The sequence below is a fragment of the Strigops habroptila genome, chromosome 5, assembly GCF_004027225.2.
Source record: "Strigops habroptila isolate Jane chromosome 5, bStrHab1.2.pri, whole genome shotgun sequence".
Lineage (NCBI taxonomy): Eukaryota > Metazoa > Chordata > Aves > Psittaciformes > Psittacidae > Strigops > Strigops habroptila.
In genome coordinates, this window is record NC_044281.2 from 6145013 (window position 1) to 6168603 (window position 23591).

General features: G+C 42.0%; 1 protein-coding gene across 10 annotated transcripts in view; it reads left to right on the forward strand.

Annotated features, from left to right (window-relative positions):
* The window catches only part of AGAP1 (ArfGAP with GTPase domain, ankyrin repeat and PH domain 1), a 344542-nt gene that overhangs the window by 227465 nt on the left and 93486 nt on the right, over nucleotides 1–23591 (forward strand). For 7 of the 10 annotated variants that reach the window (XM_030486188.2, XM_030486189.2, XM_030486191.2 and 4 more), the window contains one exon: nucleotides 4391–4552. The exons of the other annotated variants lie outside the window; for them this stretch is intronic. In XM_030486188.2, coding sequence (XP_030342048.1) covers nucleotides 4391–4552 — 162 coding nt within the window. The remainder of the gene's footprint in view (nucleotides 1–4390; nucleotides 4553–23591) is intronic. 10 annotated transcript variants of the gene reach the window in all.

The following is a 23591-nucleotide window of genomic DNA, read 5'->3' on the forward strand; positions in this document are numbered from 1 at the left end:
GAGAGGGAATTTGGGCAAGGGTCTGTAGGGACAGGCCAAGGGGAATGGCTTTAACCTGCCAGAGGGGAGATTGAGATGAGCTCTGAGGCAGAAGCTCTTCCCTGTGAGGGTGCTGAGGCGCTGGCACAGACTTTTCCCAGAGAAGCTGTGGCTGCCCCATCCCTGTCAGTGTTCAAGGCCAGGTTGGACACAGGGGCTTGGAGCAACCTGCTCTAGTGGAAGGTGTCCCTGCCCATGGCAGGGGGTTGGAACTGGATGAGCTGTAAGCTCCCTTCCTACCCAAAACAGTCTGGGATTCTATGATATACGTATGTGTGTGTGTATACATGTACAAACGGGGGAGACAGCAGAGTCAGAATACATCAAGGCTATTGCTTCTAAAGCTTGATGTGAAGGCTTCATGTGCCTAACCCAGTATACTGGGTTTACTTCTCAATGAGTATTGCTGGCCTTCTCTTTTTAACTGTCTCTTGCTTCTCTGCTGAAAGACTGAGACGGTTTCTGTTGAGGTTTTATCTTGAGCAAAAATGCTTTGTTAAGGTCTGGATTGGGGTTTGCCTGTTACAGATAGGAAAATCATAGGACTGTTTTGTAGAAGCTTTGTGCAGCATACAAAGTGTGTAAGAACAGTAGTCGACTTCCAGTAGTCCTTGTTTTGGTGTGATACCATTAGTGCCCATTGGGTTGGTGGAATCCATGTCCTGGGCATGCTGTGATTAAACTGAGAAGTGGAAAAATGAGCTATGGATTGGGAAATAATGATTTTGAAATAAGGTTGTAAATAACAACTTCGTGCTAGAGCTGAACACATTCAGGAGGGGGAGAGAAAAGGGCACACTTTGTTTCTATAGTCCAGTCCTCCTGATATCTGCCCATGGATTCTGGCTTGCATGGTCTGATATATTGTGAAAACCTTACAGCATGTGAAGAAAGTGGAATTTAACCTTGACTAAGTGTTATTGCAAGGGGTGCAGGTAGCAGGTCTATCAGACTATGGCAATACCTTTTAGAAACATTAAGTGAAAGAAGAATTCTTATTTGGTTTGCAGAATAAGTCACTTAACAGTTTGATGTCTTAACATGGGGGGTGGAGTTTCATAAGATGGCATTAATGTGAAAATTGGTGCTGATATGATGGTGTGGAAGTCTTGATACTCTCTTTTTTAAGGTTTTGCTTTTGCATTGTGGTTAGAAAGTGACTGAACACTTCTATTCAAGTGTGAACTGGTCAGAAGATGTCAACATACAAATACTGTTGCTCTCTGCAACTTGGCCACCCAGCACAGGCTAATATAGATGTGTCATCCAGGAAAACATGTCCAATAATTGTTTCCTTTTTCCCATGATACCTGGGAAACACTCCATCTCAGCTGTCACATACCAGTTTTCTCCTGCTTTTGCAGGAGTTCATCACATGTGGCTTCCCATTTTTCTAGGTGCAGTGTGAATATGGCTACAGGCTAAAAGTGCACTTTTGTGGCATTGTTCTTGAGTTTGGCAAGGTGGGTGCTTGTGAAAAAACCAAGTTGTTCCCAAAGCTATTTTCTCGTAATAATCAAAGATGTCTAAAAAGCTCCTACAGCTAAAACAAAGACATTTGACTGTCCTGGTGGTTCTTTGCTGGCTCTTTTCTAATTTCCCAACCACCTTTTTAAAGTGGGAGATACTGTGTACAGTGGTTCAGATGCCCATCATGGTGTCCCCAGTTTGTGGTTTGTGTCAAGTACAGTGTTAACACACATCTGGCATCCACTGTTGACTCTTAGTCCTTCACAGCAGTGCCGCTACTCAGCCAATTGGTCCCCATCCTCTACTGCTACACCGGGTTGTCATGCCCCAGGAGCAGAGCTTAGGGCTTCTCTTTATTGATCCACATGGTGTTCATGTTGGCCGAAATCTCAAGTTTCTAGAGTCCACTTGGTCTGAAGCTCAGTCATTCACCCTTTAATTTGGTGTATCATCAAAATCATTTATTAATGGATTGTGAAAACTAGAGGATAAGGTTATTCCAGAGCGAGCATCAGCAGCATTACACAAGTTCATTTGGAAGGAGCTATTTCTTCTAAGAAACCTCAAAATCTCTGTACTGGCAGCTAGTATTTCCATTTTCTGTTGTGACTTTAGGACACTGAGCTAGAACTTGATTCTCTGCTTTGTACCTTCATTTCTTTAGGCCTGATTTCTTTGTTGAACATTTCTTTGGAAGGTGCTAAAATACCAGCATTAGCAACTTGCTCTCAGTTGATGGGGTCAAGCACATAATATCTTGAAGAGGATTAGTTGTTGGAGGCATATGTTTTTTCAACACTTTGGCAGATGATGCTCTAATTATGGAATTCTTTGGACAAAAGGGTTGCCCAGGGAAGGTGATTAGAGAGGAGTTATGCACCAGTACCTAAAGCATTGCATTGGGAGGTCCCAACATCGTTCCAAAATCCTGTATGTATTTCATGTCTCCAAAGTAGAGATTGCCGTGCAGAAGTTCTTGAGACTGTGTAAGTGCATTCAAGACTTAGGTGGACAGATACTGTAGTGCTGGATCTGTGCTAAGGACTAAAGATGAGATTTAGTCTTGGGAAAGGGGAAGAGAGAAAGGGACAATTATGCCAACTCTAATAACACAAAGTAGTTCACTAAGCTGTGCTGTCTTCCCAAAGGCTGTTCTGGGAAAAGACATAATGATAGAACTGGGAGTCGGGAGATCTGGGTTTTATTTTCAAGTCTGCCACAATCTTCCTTTGTGGCCCTGGGTCATTTAACCTCTGAAAAATGGGGGAAATGATAGCAGATAATTAACAACCTCACAGGAGCATTGAAAATTAATTCATTAATTTTTCTGAACTCATCAGTAGAAGGTGCAATGGAAATGCGAAGTGTTAGGGTGTTCTCTAAAATTGCATCTGTTTCTTTCCCTTTATATGTGTTCTTAAAGAGTATTCTTAAATCCATAGAAGACCTGTGGGGTAATTTGTGAGAGCCTGCTATGAGGAATAAAGCTAGCATTGTAAAATCTCTGTAACATGCAAGTCCTGTGATAGGAATGAAGTCAAATACGCTCAGAAACCAAAAATGTAGAGCAGACTTGGGCCCGTATCAAGTTGTAACTAAGACCATCAGAAACCTGGGTTTCTGCAAAGGTTTTAATTGTTTTGACTCTGAAAATTTATTCAACCAGATCATAGAACCATAGAACAGTTTGTGTTGGAAGGGTTCCAACCCCTGCCACGAGCAGGGACACCTTCCACTAGAGCAGGTTGCTCCAAGCCCCTGTGTCCAACCTGGCCTTGAACACTGCCAGGGATGGGGCAGCCACAGCTTCTCTGGGAAAAGTCTGTGCCAGCGCCTCAGCACCCTCACAGGGAAGAGCTTCTGCCTCAGAGCTCATCTCAATCTCCCCTCTGGCAGGTTAAAGCCATTCCCCTTGTCCTGTCCCTACAGGCCCTTGTCCAAAGCCCCTCTCCAGGTTTCTTGTAGTCCCCCTTTAGGTACTGGAAGGCTGCTCTAACATCTCCCCAGAGCCTCCTGTTCTCCAGATCACACTTCTCCTGTTCTATGGCAAGAAACCTGTTCCTGTTGCTCCCCCTCACACAGACTTCCCAGCATTTTATTGTCCTAGACCTCAGTGATCATGAAAATACATGTTTCTTGTGTTTGCTGGGTAAAGGCTGTTGTTTGTATCTCACCTGTAGTGTCATAGACCTTCAGAGAGAGTTGTGATGGGGGTGTTGCTGTGAGACGAGACATAAGAATGATATTTTCAGTCAGTGGAGCAAACCTCTAGTGTGTGCTTTGTGTCATGATCTTGTTTTAAGATCAAAAGTCTGAGTAAGTTTTTAGCTTGGTCTCGCAGTGCTACTAGTTACTTGCTCCCCGTGGCTGTGTTCTTGGCTTTACTTGGGCTACATACTTAGGTGAAGTAGTATTTTGAGGTAGATTGGTTTTAAAGTCTTGGAGTTGAGGTAGATTGTTTTTAAGTCTTAGTTGTCCCATCTTGGTTGCTTGTGTGAACAGTGGTTTTCAGGAATACATTCTTTTTGTCTGCAGTCTGTCTTGTGTGCTCCGTGCTTGCCTATATCAAGCAGAGAACCTATGCAGAATGTGATTGGTAGCAGGGTTGTGGAGGATTGTGCTTTCTAGAAGAGGAATGAACAGGATGAGGTGAAATCTTGACAATTCAGTCTCTGTTGCCAGAAGTTCCTAGCTGGATTGGAGTGGGCTGCCGAAATCTGCGGTGCCCCAAGCTGGTCACCCTTCAGAGTTGCAAGGAGGGCTGCTTGGTTTTGGTGTTAAGTGACCTCTTTCGCTGCTCTGTTAAGATGCACCCATCCATCTTCATGCGAATCGATTTTGTCTTCTCTATTGACCCAATTTGTTTTCCATTTATGTCTAGGGAACGTGACTACTAGCACATCTGTGTCTCAGATGGCAAGTGGGATCAGTCTAGTCTCCTTCAACAGCCGTCCGGATGGTATGCATCAGCGCTCTTACTCGGTCTCCAGTGCAGATCAGTGGAGTGAGGCAACAGTCATTGCAAACTCTGGCATTAGCAGTGGTAAGAAACGTGGAGCTGGGGAGGGTTATCTGCTTTGGGGTGAAGGGGGAGTCTGGTGGTTTGCTTTTTTAAAAGGAAGAATAAAAACCCAACAATCTGATGTTCACACAGATGCTTTGTTGGAAGCCAAACTTGTAGCATTTGAGAGAAACAGAGAAATCAGATCAGAGAACAGATCAGTACAATACTTTTTCAGCAAGAAGAGCTGATATAATTACAAAACAGCTTAATTTTCATTTCAAGTACATAATATAGGTTACTCACTTGATATTCTTATTTCCTTACTCCCTGTGGTAGGTGTTCAGCAGTAATTTATCCTCCGCATCTTTTCATCGGGATGTCCTTTCTCTGCTGTGCTCTTGCTTTAATGTATGCACACTACTGGCATAGTCATAGTGTTTTCTCTGTGGAGCATTTAACAATATTAAAAGGAGCAAACACTATTCCAGATGGTGTTTTGCAATGATTAGATTGTAACAGGGAGACAGGGGTTATGGTTTTTAAAGGGTAGGCATGATATGTGGTAACAAAATGGTGCATTTGGCCTCGATGGAGTGCCTGGGAAAGACAGGGGTATAGTGCTTTTCAGCTATAGCTGACCTGCTACCAAGCAAATCAGAGCATCCTTGAAGCAGCTGTGGTGGGTGTGCTGGGACACGGGTGTTTCTAATGTGTTGTGGTGCAGAGATGGTTCATAGCGTTGGAGTCAATGTATCCCAGAGCATAGGATTTAATAGGCAGCTGGAGAAACCATGGAAAGTTCATGAAACAGGGAAAAGGAGAAGAGTGTGTGAGAGTGAACTGAGAAGAAACTGAGAATACGGATAATGGGGAGAAATGTGAATAGGACCGGAGAAGGGGGGAGGAAAGTTGTTTCTGATGGCTTATCCCTAAAATAGTGAGAATTATAGGAATATGGAGAAGTATTTCACATGTGCCATATATATATACACATATATACATGCATGTGTATATATGTATGTATCTGTATAAGGTTTGAATCTGAATATAGCCCTGATACTGTCTCTGGGTTTTTAAGCAGCTTTGGACAGCTTGTCAGTGCCACCTTATGAGAATGGGGGGTTTGAAATCACGGTCACCTTGGCTCTGAGTGGCATTAGCTTTCAAGTCCATAATAAAAGGCCAGATTAGATGGGGCTTGTGGAAGGTGCAGGGGGTTGGAACTAGAGGAGCTTTAAGGTCCCTTCCAACACAAACTATTCTGTGATTCTGTGATAACTGAGGCACATACATTTCTGGAGCTCTAAACCTCTGGGCAACATCTTCAGGAGCTTGGTGTTTGCATCAGGATGATACCGATTTTGACCAACTGTTTTCTACAGCAAGCACATTTTATTTCAGCCTCGGTGACAGCCATAGATCCTGCTCAGCAGCAAGATAAAATGCTTCAGCACTGTTCCCTTCCGTGTTCACTCAACTCACCCACTCCTTTGGAAACTGGTTAGTCTTTAGGGCAGTCAGCATTGCCCTACGTGGATTCCTTTAGACTGAACTGATTTCACAGTTAAGGATATATATGTGTCTCTCTTTTTCTTGAGCTGCTTTATCATTTTAATCCATCCCAATTCTACTTTCCTTTTAAAAGGTTATATCACAGTTTTGGCTTTTTGCGCCCTTCTTTTATACTATAGCTTTTCAAAGAAAAGTTGGAGAATATTGTATGTTTGCACTAGAAGGAAGGCAAGTGAAAGACAAGATACAGTCTCCAGTCCTTTATAGCTTAACATACCTAAAGACAGGTGAGCATGTACCATCCCTGTGCTCCTTAAAGCCAGTTGAGGCTGCAGGAGAGGAAAGTCTTCAAAATGCAGAATTCAGAAAGTTCCTGAAAGTGGGATGTAATGAAGATGTTGAAAAGCAGAAATACAACCCAAGTTCCTACTTTTCCGTTTCCCCTTTATGTTGTAATGCTGTTTCTGGTTTTGAGATCCATGCTGGACTTGTGTTTTGCTCCTGATGCAGAGCTTCAGCTGGTTTTCAATTCCTAGTGAAGGGAACCTTTTCTTCTCCATGAGCTCTGTACTCTCAAATATGTGCAGTACCCTTTTCTGACTTGACATTCATCTGTGATTACTTCTGGATCAAAAGAGATGACAGCTAGAATTACCTATGAAATACTTATTCCAGAAACGCAGGTGACTGGTGGGTACCTCTGAATAAGCTGAGCTCGAATAATTTCCTGCAGGGGTTCTGCAAGTTGTATTTTTAACTTTATAAATATGTGGGGAAAATTGGCCTAATGGTGAGGTGAATTTTACGCAACTTAAAGCTTAGCAGAAAACAGTATTGTGCTAAAACTGCTCCAAAACCTCCAGCATAATTCACTGCTGTAAGTGTATCATCCTTCGGTAAGCTCAGAGATGTGTCCTTTATGTTGGCAAGTTGACGCATGAAAAACCCTTTTTAATTTCAGGGGGGTTTTTTTCATCCATTAAAAGAGTTTTGAATTTTACTCATAAAAAGGTAACACTGTGAAAGCAGCAGGTACGGCGAGAAGCTAAGCATCTTTTGGAATTCAAATGCCAGTGTATTGGAGAATATGCTGCTTATTGTCACATGGTTTTATTGTAGACAAAATAACATATTGGGATTCAATTTTTCTCTGCACCTTCTTTTTTTTTCCCCCACATTAAATTAATACTTTGTGTGGCTCCGGAGAACTTTTCAAAGTCTTCCAAACCAGACCTTTGGTTTCCTGGGGCTTCTGTCTTTCAAGCAGCTGTGAACATCTCCTAATTAGATAAATTACTTTGTAGTGGGCAGAGCCACAAAACAGGAGGTGCTGGTTAAATTAAAGGGGAAAAATAGAAAAATCCATTCTCTGAAATGGAATGCCCCACTGCTTTATGACTATTACTGTTGTAAGGTTTTACATTTAAGTACCTGAAGTTTAAAATTAAATGTCTAATATCATTTGGTGCTGGTAACGTGAAGCCTGTGACTGCCCTCGGAGAAAATCTAGACAGCTTAGTTCAGTGTTTCAAATTGCTGTCTGCTTGATAGTGAGCGGACTGTGCGAGCGGCTCACTGTTTAGCTAAATACCACCTACTGTTCAGCATGATTTTAAAAGCAGTAACATATTTGCCTTAAAAACTCTGGAATTTAAAAAGGCCGTTCCAGGAGCACATGAAAAATTAATTCTTTTTACTTTTTATTTTTTTTCCTGACTCTTTTAAGTACTTGACAGAAGTAATTTTAGCAGCAAGAGAGAATAAAAACTGGGGGCAGTAAATCCCTGTCCGGGAAGCTCTTGTGTAGATTCTTTATGGACCCAGAATTGATCTACATGTCAGATCCTGATGTAGTTTAAACTGTTTATCACCCTAATGGCAGTAGAGAGACCATGAGCATCAACTTATAATCCTCCATGAAAGAAATTGGTGTTTGCAGTCAATGAAGGAGCAGCTTAGCTTTATTGATAGATTTAGAACAATTACTGCTGCTGCAACTATTGGCCAAGAGGTTTTCCTGGATCGCATTGGAAGCCTGCAATTTTTTTGCTTTGATAAATCTTTTCCTTGATGGCTCTTTTTCTTGTTTCACCCAGAATTATCTGTAGCTGCTCAGTGCTGGGGAATAAGAAGGTTGTCTGATCTCAGGGGAGCCATTTGTAACCTGTTCAGGTGTTGAAGTTTTTGGTTCAGGAATGTGCATCTGCATGATTCCGGTGGAAAACAGATAAATATTAACCAGTGGTGTTGCTGCCACTAATAAGATACGGTGCTGTCTGTTCCTCCAGTCTTCACAATTGTACATCCCTAAAGAACTTGAGAGACAGATCCTTAAACTTAGTATCAGAGGCGTTGATGGAAGAAACCACAGGCAGCTGTATTGCACAAATCAGCTTCATCAGACTTAACTCACAGAAGACTGAGGATGTTATTTCCGAAGTAGCTTGTTCATTCTCTTTGTAAATGTCAGGGTTTGTAGTTTGGCTTCTAAGATTGTGTCCTGAGAATTATCAGAGGGGAGATTTTCGTCCTTAAGGTTACAATATTAAGCTCTTCTGAAACAGCGCTGCAAACAGTAGTTTGCATGGGACAGGCATTTCTTTCCTCTGGACTTGTAAATTGACATTTGAATTCTAGTATGATATAAAATTCTGCAGTAAATCATATATCTGTTTAAATATCATCCACTTAGGCTTTATCACTGTACAATTGCTTGTACGGGCCATTTGATCTCAGCTGTAATTTATGTAAGTTGTAATACCTGGTGTCTTTGGAGTTTCTAACAGTTTGCTGTTAGGGTTTATTGATGTAAAATTGAGTTCTCACTGTGCCATAGGGTATGAGAGGTCATTGGAGTGTTTATATTAATGCAGACCTTACAACTTGCCTTACTTCTCTGGTCATAAGCACTTGGAATGATTAAATGATGGAGTCTTCTGCTATACATAGAAAAAGAAAATGGTTCAACTTGCTTCTAACAGTCATAACACTTTCATTTCAAAAGGGAGCTAGAAAGCATCATTTAAAGTTGTTGGAATTCAATAGGCAAGTTCTTGACTGGGATAAATTATACTCTTCCCTGTGAGGGTGCTGAGGCGCTGGCACAGGTGCCCAGAGAAGCTGTGGCTGCCCCATCCCTGGCAGTGTTCAAGGCCAGGTTGGACACAGGGGCTTGGAGCAACCTGCTCTAGTGGAAGGTGTCCCTGCCCGTGGCAGGGGGTTGGAACTGGGTGAGCTTTGAGATCCCTTCCAACACAAACCATTCTATGATATCATTTCAAATAGATTTGTAGAATTTCAAAACTATTTGTGTTAAAGTACGTCGATGGTTTCAGTTGGAAGAGCTTTTTTCTTCTTTTTAAAGAAGGAAATCGTTACTGAAAAGCAAATCTAAAGGGTGGGGCGGCTGGGTTCTAGTTTCTCTAGAGCTACTCTGGGTTTTCCTGCAGTTCCTAATATTTACTGTTGTAAAATTTGCCATATAGAAGACAGAATATGTGCAAGTAGTTTATGTTGTCGTTAAAAATAAGAAAGAAAAGGAAACATTCATGTACTTTACATACCCTCCTGTGAGCAACAGACAAATGCTTCTGGCACATATTTCCAGAGGGGAACTTTGTCAATTCAGCAGGGTAAACTCTGATAACAGTGACTTCTTATTGCCTTCTGCTTTCTAGACAGCCTAATGTACCTCAAGGAAACTTGGGTTATCAAGTACAACTTTTTAGCCATTTCTGGAAAATTATCCCCTTACAACATGAGGTTGCAGACTCAAAACTTCCAGTATTAAAATCTAGCTCACATGCTTGACAAGCTCTTCCCTGAAGCATCCCAGTCAACCAGAAATGCTCAAAACTTACATACAACAATGTCTTAGGTAGCTGGACTTCCACCAGCATACATCTGCCTTTAGTCAGTCAAGAAATGGAATAGGAAACTGGTATTTTCTCATCATCAGAATCACTGTAGCACCTTCCTTGTGGCAAATAATGCATAGCAAGAATTATCCTGCAGGACTTCAAATTTCAGATTGATGTTATTTTATACAGGGGGAGATGCAGTTTTGCAGCCTGTGGTTCCCAAAAGTAATGTCAGGCATGCAGGGCAGAGCTCCTGCTGTGCGGGAGGTGACAAATAAGTTCCTTATAATAATAAATCGGGCTCGAACTTCATCCTTGGTTTCAAAGCATATTATTTGCTCTTGAGAAAGAGGACAGGAACATCCTTATCATAGTTGCCCAATTAATTGCCCAAGCAATCTGCCAGCACCACCTCATTTAGACTGTAATTTCAGCAGTTTTCACTTGTGCAGCTTTCATTGTCTCTGAGAATTCCGAATCTCCTTCTAGATCCTCGCCATAAGGTAGAGATCTTGACACTCTCCAGAAAGAAGACATTTGCAACTACATGTTCTGCTGTTTTATTCTCACAGTTGTGTTATTCATCATTTTTCCATTGCAGCGTGATGACGAGGAGGATACCAAAGGCTGTCTTATATTTAATAAGACCTTAGAAGTGGTGGTGTTTTCATACTGGCTTCTAGAACGTTGTAAAGCCAGGAGGAAGCCGTATCGTTTCAGTGCTCAGCTAGAAAGAGGAGATCAGCAAGGAAATCTGATGATTCTGATTGCTTCTGAGACATGGGTGTATGTCCCATTTGTCTTTTCACTGAGCTTTCTTCTCCAAAATGGTGTCGGCATAAGGATAAGTTCTCTGAAGAGGTTTTCAGAGTGTTAAATGGTGCTCTCTGCCTGTGGTGTTTTAGGAATGTGTTAGCATCCAGGAGCAGTAGGACCCAGTGCTTACCCCTTCTGTTTGTAGACCGTGAGAATCTCAATTGAATGGAAAACTTTAAGATTGCTTTAAGATTGTGGAGGTTCCTACCCAAGTTCACAAAATACTATGTTGTGTTCTCTGGGTATGTGTTTTTGGCCAAAATGATGGATGAATAGCATCCATGTCATATGGATGAAGAGCACTGGGGGGTGTTCCTGAAACTCTGCCCAATGTGCCACGCTGAAAACAAAACTGGTCAAGGAGCAAAACCAGTGCACTGTGCTGCCTCACTGCAGTATGGGTTCAAAGTGTACAAGGCCAGGTTGGATGGAGCTTGGAGCAACTTGCTCTAGTGGAAGGTGTCCCTGCCTGTGGCAGGGTGTTGGAACTGGAGGATCTTAAGGTCCTTTCCAACCCAAACCATTCTATGATGAGTTAAAAGAATGAAAGATATGAAAGCAGTTCTTCAGTTTCTGTGTCCATGCTGGAGGGGTGAGATGGCACCAATAAACCTTTGAGCTGTGTTGTGATGTTAGTTTAAGGAGGACATTGGGCATGCGGGTATTTCCACACAACTTTGCTGCATTTCAACTAAGTACTTCTGTATTTACCTGGTGCTGCTGTTTAAATCGTGAGCTATCTTATATGGATTTTTACAGTTCTGCACTTTTCCAGAAACCCGTGTGCTTTTCTTGTTTAAGATCCTCTTCTTTCTGCACTTTCCTGTAATTAAAATATAAAGAATTGTTGCATTCAGGAATTAAAACCTGTGCTTGGTTCCAAAATGGCAAGAAATGTGAAGTTTCATCTTCAGATAATTTGACATTGGCAACCTCATGCTCATCTTAATCTTGTTCACAGCCTGAAGTACCAAATGTCTGTCAGTAATTTGTTTATGTGACTAAATTAACTTTTTAGGTGGAACTATAAAGCTTTGTTTTTCCTCAGCGTTTACTTATGGATGCTTAGATGTGTAATTTGCATTCAGTTTCTCTTAGGTTTCAAACTGTAATCAGGATGCGTCTGGAGTGTTTCTTACAATAGGGGAGAAAAAGATGGTGTGGGGGTTTCTGGTTACTGATGTCGATTAGACATCATGTTGATGAAGGACATGGAGCTGTTGGAGCAAGTCCAGAGGAGGCCACGAGGATGAGCAGGGGCTGGAGCACCTTCTGTATGGAGACAGGCTGAGAACATTGGGGCTGAGAACATTGGGGCTGTTCAGCCTGGAGAAGAGAAGCTGCGTAGAGACCTCAGAGCAGCTTCCAGTGTCTGAAGGGGGCTACAAGGATGTTGGAGAGGGACTCTTAATCAGGGACTGTAGTGATAGGACAAGGGGTGGTGGGTTCAAATTAAAACAGGAGAGATAGATTGAGATGAGCTCTTAGGCAGAAGCTCTTCCCTGTGAGGGTGCTGAGGCGCTGGCCCAGACTTTTCCCAGAGAAGCTGTGGCTGCCCCATCCGTGGCAGTGTTCAAGGACAGGTTGGACACAGGGGCTTGGAGCAACCTGCTCTAGTGGAAGGTGTCCCTGCCCATGGCAGGGGATTGGGACTGGATGAGCTTTAAGGTCCCTTCCAACACAAACAGGTCTGGGATTCTATAATTCTAGAATTAATCTAACTTGATTGCCTAGCAGCATTCAACAAATCAGTGCTTTTTCTGCCTGTAGCTGGGTTTGGTTTTCACACCTTCTCTGTTTGGCCCCGCTGAGGAGAAAAGGGAAAAAAATAAAACAAAGCACTGTATTTTTATTATTGAAGCATAAACTTTAACCTGGCTAAAGAATAGTGAGAATAGTGAATGTTCTCTGTATCAGGTCTTCAAGCTTGTCTCTTGCTCCTCATTTCTGACCGTCCAGGCACTGGGTTAGTATGTTGCAGTGTCCCGCTCATGGTATTTAAATGTCCAAAAATCACAACTTCCTAAGGAAGGAAAGTGAATACCCCAAGCACTGACAGATGCCTCCCAGCCAGCTCCCCCCAGTTTCTATCCCGAGTATGACGTTCTGTGGTATGGAATATCCCTTTCGCTAGTTTGGGTCAGCTGTCCTGGCTGTGCTTCCTCTCAGCTTCTTGTGCCCCTCCTCACTGGCAGAGCATGGGAGACTGAGAAGTCCTTGATTTAGAGCAGCAACTAAAACATTGGTGTGTTATCGGGATTCTTCTCACACCACACCCAAAACACAGCACTGTACGAGCTACTAAGGAAAAATCAACTCTATCCCAGCCCAAACCAGGACAAATACATATATATATATATCTCCACAACTGTGTCCTTCTCAAACTTCAACAGCAAGCTGGTTCTCTGTACCTCAGATGTTTGACATTGGACAGATACCATGCCTAGAAGTCTGTACAACATATTCTGTTCTCTGTTTCTATATTAGCATCTGTCAGAGTGGAAGGATTAATATTGCAGATGATTGCACCCCTGTACAAAGTGAATTCTTCATCAGGGAGGCTGTTCTCTAATCTCATCTGTATAAAAAGATAGTTTAATCTTTCAAAAGTGTTGTTCATATGTTTGTATTTTAAGATTGCTTTAATCTTAAATGTTTGCAGCCTGGGATGAGTTTTGCTCTGATGTTTCTTGGCAGCTCACTCACCAGATAGTTTGAGATAGAGGATCAGCTGGTTTTCCCCAGTATCTCAGAAATAAATAAGACCTGTGGTCTTAGACTTTAGACTGTTTAAAGAGTGGCCGAAACATCAACACATTGACCACGTTCAGCAGCAGCAGCAGAAGGGCAGGTCTTTTGGCACTAGCCAAGCTGAAGAGTTGCATTTGATGTGAGGATGCCTGTGCGCATTCAGAAGTGATGTAGCTTGATAAATTATAACTGCAAGGAATTAAGTACAGAAGCCAAATTCACCCAATATGAACTTTGAAAAGTAAATTATGTTTGCAGAGAAGAATAGAAGTTGAGAGACACATTCTCAAGGAAAGACATAATACTGTAGGAGCAAAGTGTGACACCTGATAAACTGTTCTGATTCAAATAATGTGGCTTAAAAATGTCGTGAGCCCAATGCATTGCATATTTAAACACCTTATAACTAAGACTTAAAGAGGAAAAAGAGTAAACTTCCGAGATTGACACACTTTTAGATTACTTAATCATTTTATATAAATCTTAATAATCTAAATTTATATAATAATAATACTACAAATTCTAAATGTGATAAAGTTTAGGTATGTTTTAAGCACAAAGTTGAGAATGTAAGAAGTTAATGTATAGCTGCTATTGGAGTAATCCAGGATTTCAGAATTCCTCTTTTTACATCCATACTTTGGAAGTTCAAATATATGCTTGTAATAATTAGATTTCTTGTTTGTTGCATGTCCAGAAGCACACTGCTTTGTTTTGGCCAGGATCTGGACAAAGTGTGTGCAAGAAACACACACAATGCTTTTATTTCTTCTCCAGCTTAATGAAGTTTCTGTTCCAATCAACATGAGAGCAGTTGTCTCATGAAGCATGTCTGTTTGCAGGCTTGGTTTCTTTCCAGTCCAGATCACAGAGCTGGGGGTACAGAGATGTTGTGTATATGTTACCTATGGAATCCAACACTTCAAAGCTTCTTCACAGTATATACAGTTCAAGGAGTGAAAGAAGCCTCTGTGTTAGATCCGATACGCAAGTCCTTCACAACCTGCTGATTGTTGGGGGACAGCTGAAGCGCAGAGACCTGGCCTTCCCCGCAGGTGGAAGAGCATCTCCTTTCAAGTCTCTGGGCCCTTCATTTGTTACAGTTGATCTCATCCCTTAATGCAGCCATCGTGTGTGCCACCCACAGTCCAGGTCGATGAGGAGTATCCAGTTTACACGTCACTCCAGGCGAGTGGCTTTTCTGATGCATGGATTTTGTGAGAGCAAAAGAAGGGCCCCGACTTTGGTTTTCTAAACCCACAGAAGAGCTGGTAAGAGCTAGAAAGAGTGGTTGATAAAAAGTTTGTCAATGACAGTTGTGGCATCTGACACCTATAAAAGGTGCAAAGACGTTGCTTTATGTTAAGTGCTTTACTTTTCCTCTGTAGGTTTCTGCAATAGGAAAATGTTTGATTTTGTCTTTGATTAAGAGTATCCTTGGTATTGCTTCCATTATTTCTTTTCCTTTCTGACGCTGGTGCTCGTGACATACTTTACCAGGAAAGCCTTAGCCTTTTCCTACCTAGCATGATGCCATTAACAGCCTATTTGCTATACAGCAGTTATTCAGCTTTAATTGGAAAATGTTAATGGTGAAAGTCTCTTGATTTTTTTGTCCAAATCACTGATACTAGGGCTTGTCACTGAAGTCTTGTGGACTGACAGTGGAGAGTTTCCTAACCTCTTCTCAATTACGAGTGAGTGGGTTTGATGCTTGAAGTTATTCACAGGTTATACAGACTGAAGGTTAAAGTACAAGAGTAGAGACAGAGACGTCTTTCTGGCTGTGAGCTTTTCTTTGAAGAGAGTCGATTCTTCCTTTCTGTCTTTATTTTGCCTATCCTGCAATAAAAGTAAATATTTCAGTAGGAAATGATGTAGTAAGCCATGGGTTCATTATTTTCCAAGTGCCTTGAGACCTCAAGGCTCTGTTTCAATGCAGAATATTGTTAATTGAGGGTTTTTTTCAATTAGAAGACAATGCTGATCATTAGATCAGACAGAGCTCTGACCCTCTCTGTGTAATTAAGGTGAATTTATTATGCAGATCATTTTGACAAGGATATAAAATAGTATTTGTCACACAGTGTTGTATGTACTTGGTCATGGTGTAGCTTGTGTATCCAAAATGTGTTCTTTTAGTGGTGCTTCCAAGTGTTTGCTTTTCTGCAGATCACCATTACTTGGGGTGGTCTTGGTGGGTTTGCTAGGTCCAGCATGCCATAGTTGGTAACTGTTCTTGAGGTGTCTGATTATTACCTGTCTTCAGAAGTGGGAGGTAGACTAACCAACACATGACCTGGAATCGAACCAGGAGATACTGCCCTGAAAACATTCCACAGCCGTACAGTTTGTCTTCAAAAGGACCATCCATCTCCTTTCTCCCTCATGGGATGGCTAAGAACTACTTACCTGAAATGAATCCCCATAACCAGCTGCCTTTTGTAATACTCCTCACCTATCCCATTTTGTATACACTTGATGGCCAGGAGAAGCAATGCCCATAGCATCATACACACAGTTTGTAGCAATTCAGGGTGACACCATGTAAGAATCACATCTTTTCAACAGATCTGATGCTGCCTAGTGAAAACGTTATGCCAGAAGAATTAGAGACGTCCCTTATACATCTAGACAGTAGGTCTATTCAGTGGGAGCCATGAAGTTAGTTTGCCTTGGGATGTGATTGCAATCCTACTACATCTAAGACTTACATCTCTTTCTAGTTTGTTGTCCTTATGTATTCAAACAACTTGTCATGTTTGATCTTTCCACAGGGCATATTCAGCATACAGTACAAAGGAGGCAAAGATGCATCTGCATAATGGGAGATAAGACAGATTAGCAAACTGTGTTCACTCAGGGAGTAGTTCATAATATCTCTGCCTCTGAGAACTAAAGCTGCTGTAAGCAAGATGTGTGGAAGAGAGATTAGCATCTCATTCTTGGTTCATGTTCTAAGGCTTGCAGCTCCTCTAATATTCAGTAGTCTTTACTTTGCTTGTCACTGAATTGGCAACACAGGAGGGTTGCTCAGGAATAGGTGTATCCTCTCCTTTTGTCAGATGGTAAATTCTTTCTTGTGGTACAAGAAGCTTACTTCATAAGATGGTTTTGAAAGGGAGTTAACAAAACACAGTTGCTATTCTTCTTGCTAGCAATACTTTGATTTCTAGGGAGCAGGATGGTGTTTTACTATCAGTGTAATATGGTGCTCCTGAGGAGGGAAAATGTACTGAACAATATACTTTTGTGGGGGTTTTTTAAACACTCTTGCATTTTTGCTTTCATGCTTTACGATGGTCGGACATTGCATATTAGTAGAAAATGAGCTAGAGGTAACTTTGTCTTCCCTTTAGATAACAGATATTGTAACAAGGGCCTTACTATCTCTGACATTATTGAAGCCAGTCCTTCCAGTATCTGTGCCTTGCTGTCATGAGCCTGACTTTCTCTCTCAAGTCTGTGGATGATGTCCCTCGCTTGTCACAAAGTGGCTTATTAGGCTGCCGAGGGGAAACGATCCTGCCATGCCTCCAGGTCTGCTTTGCTTGAGGCATGCTACCACGTAGCAAAAGCCAGACCCTCCAAAAGCAGGGAGATGGGGAGGAAAGGAGACCCTTTTTTATTTCCTTCCCTCCAAGAAGGAAGCTTTGTTTTTCTTATTTAATTGAAATTGCTACGAGAGGGAAGGAGGCAGTAACTTAGGCATTCAGTGGGGTTTTCTGTACATGACAGGATAGCTTTGTGATTTACAGGCTTTAGGCACAAGGCTGGAAAAATGGTAGACGCCGTGGAAAGAGAATACTCCTGAGGCTCTTTCATCTCCATCCCCCAGTTCTGCTCAGAGCTTCCTTTTAATTTCCTTCAGTGCAGCAGGTTAATTTAAGCCTTCGATAGCTTGAGTGTCCAAGCTGAATTCAGCATAACGATGACCGGATGCGCCTAATTCCTACCAAAGGTATGAGCTCTCTGTACTTCAGGCATTTCTGCCTTCTTTATTTTGTCTGTAGGCTGTAATCTCGTGCCACTCTTTCTCCCCCACTTCTGAGTGTTTATTACCATCCGCAGACTTCTACCAAGCTGCAGTTTTGACAGGATTTTAATGTCGGTCCTGTACCATCCGTGCCTGACTCCAGCTTTCTGCAGTCATTGTGCAATTGCAGCATCCCTTTAACTTCAGTTTGAGGCAGAGGAGGAATATAAAGAACTTGATAGAACATTTATGGTAATAGCTGTAAAGGGAAGCTGTAGAGCATTGGATTTCACAGCCAGAAAAATCTCAGCTTGGGGAAATGGGTCTGAAATACAACTACAGATGGTTTTAGTCTATTGCTTCCCCTGTTTAAATAAAAGGATTGCTTTTTTTCACCTCTATTTAAAACACATGTGTAGAAGATGAAAGTGTCCAGCTATTTTTTTATTATTCAGTCCACCAGCTACCGACATCTTTGCGTTATTTCATTTCAGCACTAATGGCATAGTAAAAGTTCTGAAACACCCTCTTTGGATCCAGCCTTCCATGGGTTGCAGCAAAGATTCCTGCTGCAGTCAGAGCTGTTGCTGTTGTTTTTGTCATCAGCACTTTCTTTTTCCTCTTGAACCTGGTGCTATTAATTGTGTTGCTGCTTCTGCTCTTTAATTGATCCCATTCACTGGTCCCGCTTTTGTAATGTCTGACTTCTTGTCACTTCAGCAAATCAAAAACCCAAATTAATCAATCTCCAGCCACTTGAGAATAAGGCCATGTTGGGGAGCTGGGCTTGACTAAAAAGTCTAATTTCACTTTGAAAGCCTGTTGGAAAATTTTAACAAGAAGATGCAAGAAAAATGTAAACCAGATCAAGCTCGACTTTGGTCTGTGGAGAATAGCGTCACCTGTTGAGTTTGTTTCAAGTTCTTGTAAATAGGTGATTTGACAAAAATACGGAATAAATCAAAAGATACGAAGATAGAAGAGGTCAGAATATCCTTGTTTCCACTGCAGATGGTTACACAGGAGAGAGGGTTGTGTGTGTGAGAGAGAATAGGAACTGTGGGCCAAAGATGAAGCTCCACTCTTAGATTTTTGTACCTCAGCCTTTGTACTGTGCTATTCCTGTACCTTATATGTTGCCCCTTCTCCTCATGCTTTTTACACCCCCAGCTCCTTTACCCTGGCCTGGGGCACTCATACCTGCTTATTGTCCCTTATTTTCTTCTCCTCCTTGGTTCCTGTGCTGGTATCTTCTGCAGCTCTATAGAGCAGGCACTGCAAGTAGTGAAGAAGAAATGGCTTCAATTCGAATTTCAGACGTGCTCGGTGCAGATGCTGAGGAATTTGGGGTGCAAGTTAGTCATGCTGTGCTAGAGGCACCAAGGAAGCACAGGCTGGGTTTGAATTACACAGGAGAGGAGAGAAGGTTGTGTGTGTTGTGGCTGCCGCATCCCTGGCAGTGTTCAAGGCCAGGTTGGACACAGGGGCTTGGAGCACCCTGCTCTAGTGGAAGGTGTCCCTGCCCATGGCAGGGGGTTGGAACTGGATGAGCTTTAAGGTCCCTTCCAACACAAACTGTTCTATGATTCTGTGAATTGAATTTCTTACCCTTTTGAAATCCAGGAGGACTCTTGCAACATCCTTAGAGGGCACAGGTGGAGTTGTCTTTTGAGATCCTTTTGTGGAGCACTTGTGGCTTCCAAATAATACAACCAAAACTATAAAAAGATAAGAAGTGAGACTTGTGTAGAATGTTACCTTTTACAAACATTATATAATAGTGACCTAGAATCAAACTAGGAGATACTGCCTTGAAACTGATACCAAATGTGTTTCAAATGGCAAATGAAGCACAGTACAACAACACAGCCCTTGAGACTCTGCTGAGAAGGTTTGGTTGGTTTCTTTTTTCATTGAATGTTACATCTCATAGTTCTGGGTTGTACTTGTAGACAAGATACTTCTTCCTTTCCAACTCTGGTTTCTCCTACCAGAAATTGTCATAATTGAAAAGAATTTCTCTTATGAACATAATTACAAGATGCATCTAGGGGAGAGACAGGCATGGGACTTGCTTTCTGGAATAAAAGCAAATGAGGGCTGGACTTGAGCAAGCAGAATCTTTGTCTTATTTTGTGTGTCATGCACCTATAGAGAAAAATCACCATGCTAACAGCAGAGTCGTTGGCTTTTTTAATATCCTATCTCTTGATAACAAGGGGTTCGTTTACCAGGTATCACACGTTGTTCCCACACATGGAGTGAGGTACTGCACATTTTTAAATGACCTCAAATATCTTGCATAGATGTCAACTTACCCTCAATATACTCTGAATTGTCTATTTTACTACTTTTTGTGGAAAGTCCTTTCTCATACTGGTTTGTTCTCCTGTCTCTTGGTATAAGCTTCATATTATTTCATGATGCTGCAAAGCTGGAAGCTCACCGTTAGTGAGAAACCTGTTCTCTTGTTGGTACAGAAAGTGGCCGAACGCACGTGTGAAATTTATGGCATCCTCCTTAAGGCAGTGTGAGTGTGCAGAGATAAACTGCAAGGACCCAGCTCACGGCAGCTCTCACTTACAGCTGAGAGGAGTTAATAATGGCACTGGTGTTAGAAGAGGGCAGGGAGGTAGGTTGGCTGTTTGCTGGGAGAGGGCATGGGCATCTCTAGCTCACTTCTGTAGGTGGCAGGCAGCAGCAGGCATAGGCTGGAGCATGGTGATGCTCCGTTTTGGAGGAGAAGGCATTTTTCAGCGGCACGTTGCAGCGCAGCACTTAAAAACGTGGCCTAGCAGTTGAAGAACTGAGGATGTACTGGTCAGGATAACCCCAGCTATGTGGCAAGGGGAGAGTTTTGTCCTTAATGTTGTATAATATAGATATACACCCTGCAAATGATGACCATCATCAAGGAAAGCTGCCTGTACAGTCCATCAAAAACTGCAAAGCTAATGATGGGCTGGGCAGATAATCGTGGGAGAGTTAATTGTAAGGTTCGATATGGCATCTTGTCAGCAGAGATAAGTTGTCACGTTTTCCACTTGAGCTGAAACTAAATGATTGTAAAATAAGTTATGAGTGTCCTTGGGCCTGTCTGCCAGAATGATGGCTAAGAATACATTCCTGGCCCATCAGTCTCAAGCAGCCTGCTTGATATTTATGCGAACTGAATGTTATTTTATTCCCCCTCTAGTCATGCTTGTCAGCTTCCCGAGTGAAAAGTGAAACTGCTGCTTTGACTCATACTTCAAGTATTGAAGCTCGGAGAGGCTGCAGATTGTTATTATTATTACTAGTATTATATATTTTTTTGGGTGTGTGTTGAACATTGATGCCCGATTGGGAAGAACTAATGGCTGACATTGAACGTGCGGGATGGCTGCAAAACAGCCCATCCCAACCCAGTGAAACGCATCTTATGAGTTCCAGTGCCTCTGTCAAAGCTGGTTTAGGTGTGGAGTAATGAGGTGCTTGCTTTTTTAATTTGGCATGCCTTTTTCCTTACCCTATATATATAAATATATATATTTAATAGCTCCAGCAGTGGTCGTCTGTTCTCAGGCGTGGTAATTGATACAAAATAAAATGCATTATTTGTATTCAGTCGGGAGGATGAAATTGTATTCAGCGGGCTGAAGCCTGAACTCGTTTACAGTTTTCCGAAGCCGGGCTTTCAGGAGCCCTCTTTTCAATTTGAAGAATACCTTGTCAGGCGAGAGAAGTAGTGGGAAATGGGAAAGCACAGCGTGTAAGCCTGGCGCCTTTTGATTGCTCATATTTTAAACCAGGAGAATGTTAAATAACTTCCATCTTCAAAGGGTGGTCTGCAAAACTGGGAATACAGGGCATTAATACACCAACAATATCAGCTCGGCACCCGTTTATGAGCGACTCACGTTTCTCTTCTGGTTGAGGGGGAGGGAAAGCTTCAGGCTCTTCGCTTCAGAGCTGTTTGACACAAGGACGGCAGGTTATTACCTGGAAAGGGCTGCAGATCACGAGGATTTACCACAGGAGGTTAATTCTTCAGCTCTCCGGCACGAGTAGTCAAACCGTACAGGTCCTCATTTGTCAGAGCCCACGAGCAGGTTTTGTTAGTGCAATTTATAGCCTAGAAATCAGACTAAGCTGCAGTGATCGTATAGATCTACCATCACCTTCTTAAACAAGGATCCTACTGAAAAATATAGCCTGTGTTTCTGCGTCAGAGCGTGGTTTCTTCCCCATTTTATGGGTCTGAGGCATCACGGCTGACACTGCAGTCACACGTGGTGATGAACGCAGCCCTTGTACCTTCTCAAGTCAATCTTTAGGCCTAGCAGTAACCAGTTTACATCCGTGGTCATGCCTTTGTATTGCTGGCATCCTCTTTTGCACATTCTGTTCAGTGTCAAGGAGCCAAAGGTATCCATGTCCCCTTTACCAAGATCATGCAGAGCACTGGCATAGGTTCTCAACAGGAATTGCCTTCCTCGTCACCTGGAGAGATAGAAAACCCTTGCAGGATAGTCACTTTGAGCATTTATGGGTCAAATACTTAAAATCTCCTACACAGATATATAGTAAATCCATTCCCATAGTTCCCTTTTTTGGTTAAATACTTGGTAAGTACTTACAAAATAGCGGACATACGAAAAGAACAAAAATCCTGAATAAAAATATTATGTTTGATTTGGTCTCTATTGCCAGGCATTTAGCTGCATAATTTATCCCCCACTAATAACTTGCAGCGCAACTGTGCTTAGTGGGTAATTAGTGAGTAAATTTATTAGGGGAAAAAAAAGCGTGTTTCTTTATCAAATAGGCAGTTGTAATGTGGATTTAGTTACTCAAAGAACCAAAAGCTACTTTTTAAATAATCTTTGGCTGGATAATTTTCTATATTAATTCATCTTCAGTGCCGTTCTGGCTCTGGAAAAAGCTTCACTTCCATGATAGCACACACTATACTTAAAGTGTAGGATGTTATGTTAAATTTCATGATTAAAACCAAAACAAAACCAACAAAATAGAACTGCATTTAGCACTAATCATAGCCCAAAGATTGGTTGCAGTTAAACCAAAACCATGTTATCAACCTTGGGGAAAAATACTGAATTAAGGTTACTAGAGTATTTGCTACATGAAAGAACCCAGATGGAAAGCGACATTTCAAGTCTGTCTTCATTGCCTAAACTTGTGTTAAATATGGCTGTTAGATGAAGAAACGAGAAGAACTACTTCAAAGAGAAGGCATTCATGTACTACCAGCCATTACCTGGACCAGCAAGAGACTGTGGGTCTCTGCTTACGGGAGGAGGGGGTCATCAACTTTTCATTTTGATTCGTTTGAGTGAGCTCTTGGATGGGAGAGGGAAGAAAATTACTCTGCCATTAGTTCTTAAAATGGTTGCATGTTATGCTACCATTGCTAATATAGTGGGAAACTAAACACACGGAACATAGTATTCTTTTATTCTACCCAGCATACATTAGGTACCTTCTTTTAGCACCTTTATTGCCATCACCACCTTTTCTATGTGTGTCTGTCTCTAATATGAATGAAAGCTGATAGTGTCCAGAGGGTGTTGGGCTATCTGATCCATGATGTATTAAAATGAACTAGTGTTACATGAGTTAATTTGAGGATCAGTAAGATACAGGTTGCCCAGAGAAGCTGTGGCTGCCCCATCCCTGGCAGTGTTCAAGGCCAGGTTGGACACAGGGCCTTGGAGCAATCTGCTTTAGTGGAAGGTGTCCCTGCCCATGGCAGGGGGTTGGAACTGGATGAGCTTTAAGGTCTTTTCCAACACAAACCCGGCTGGGATTCTGTAATTCTGTGTTCTTTGAAAGAAAGAGCAATTGGAAGTAATAAGTGATTTCCCATTGGTTTTTGTGCTTTCCAGCTGGTCTGCTTCTGAAATTCATGCAGAGTCCTGTTGATTTAGTAGGACTTGAATCAGAACTTCAGTCAAATTGCTTTTTCGCACCTTTTTGAAAAACTAATGGATATTGTTAGGAGGCTTCTCCTGTAGCCTTTGGAAGTCAACGAGCTCAAGAAATTAATTGCTATGGACTGCAAGGGCTTATATCTTGGATTTTAGCAACCATTTGTTTAAATGATGTAGTATTTTTATTTTTCCTTCTTCCCCCCCTTCCCCTTCCCTTCACCCCAAACTGC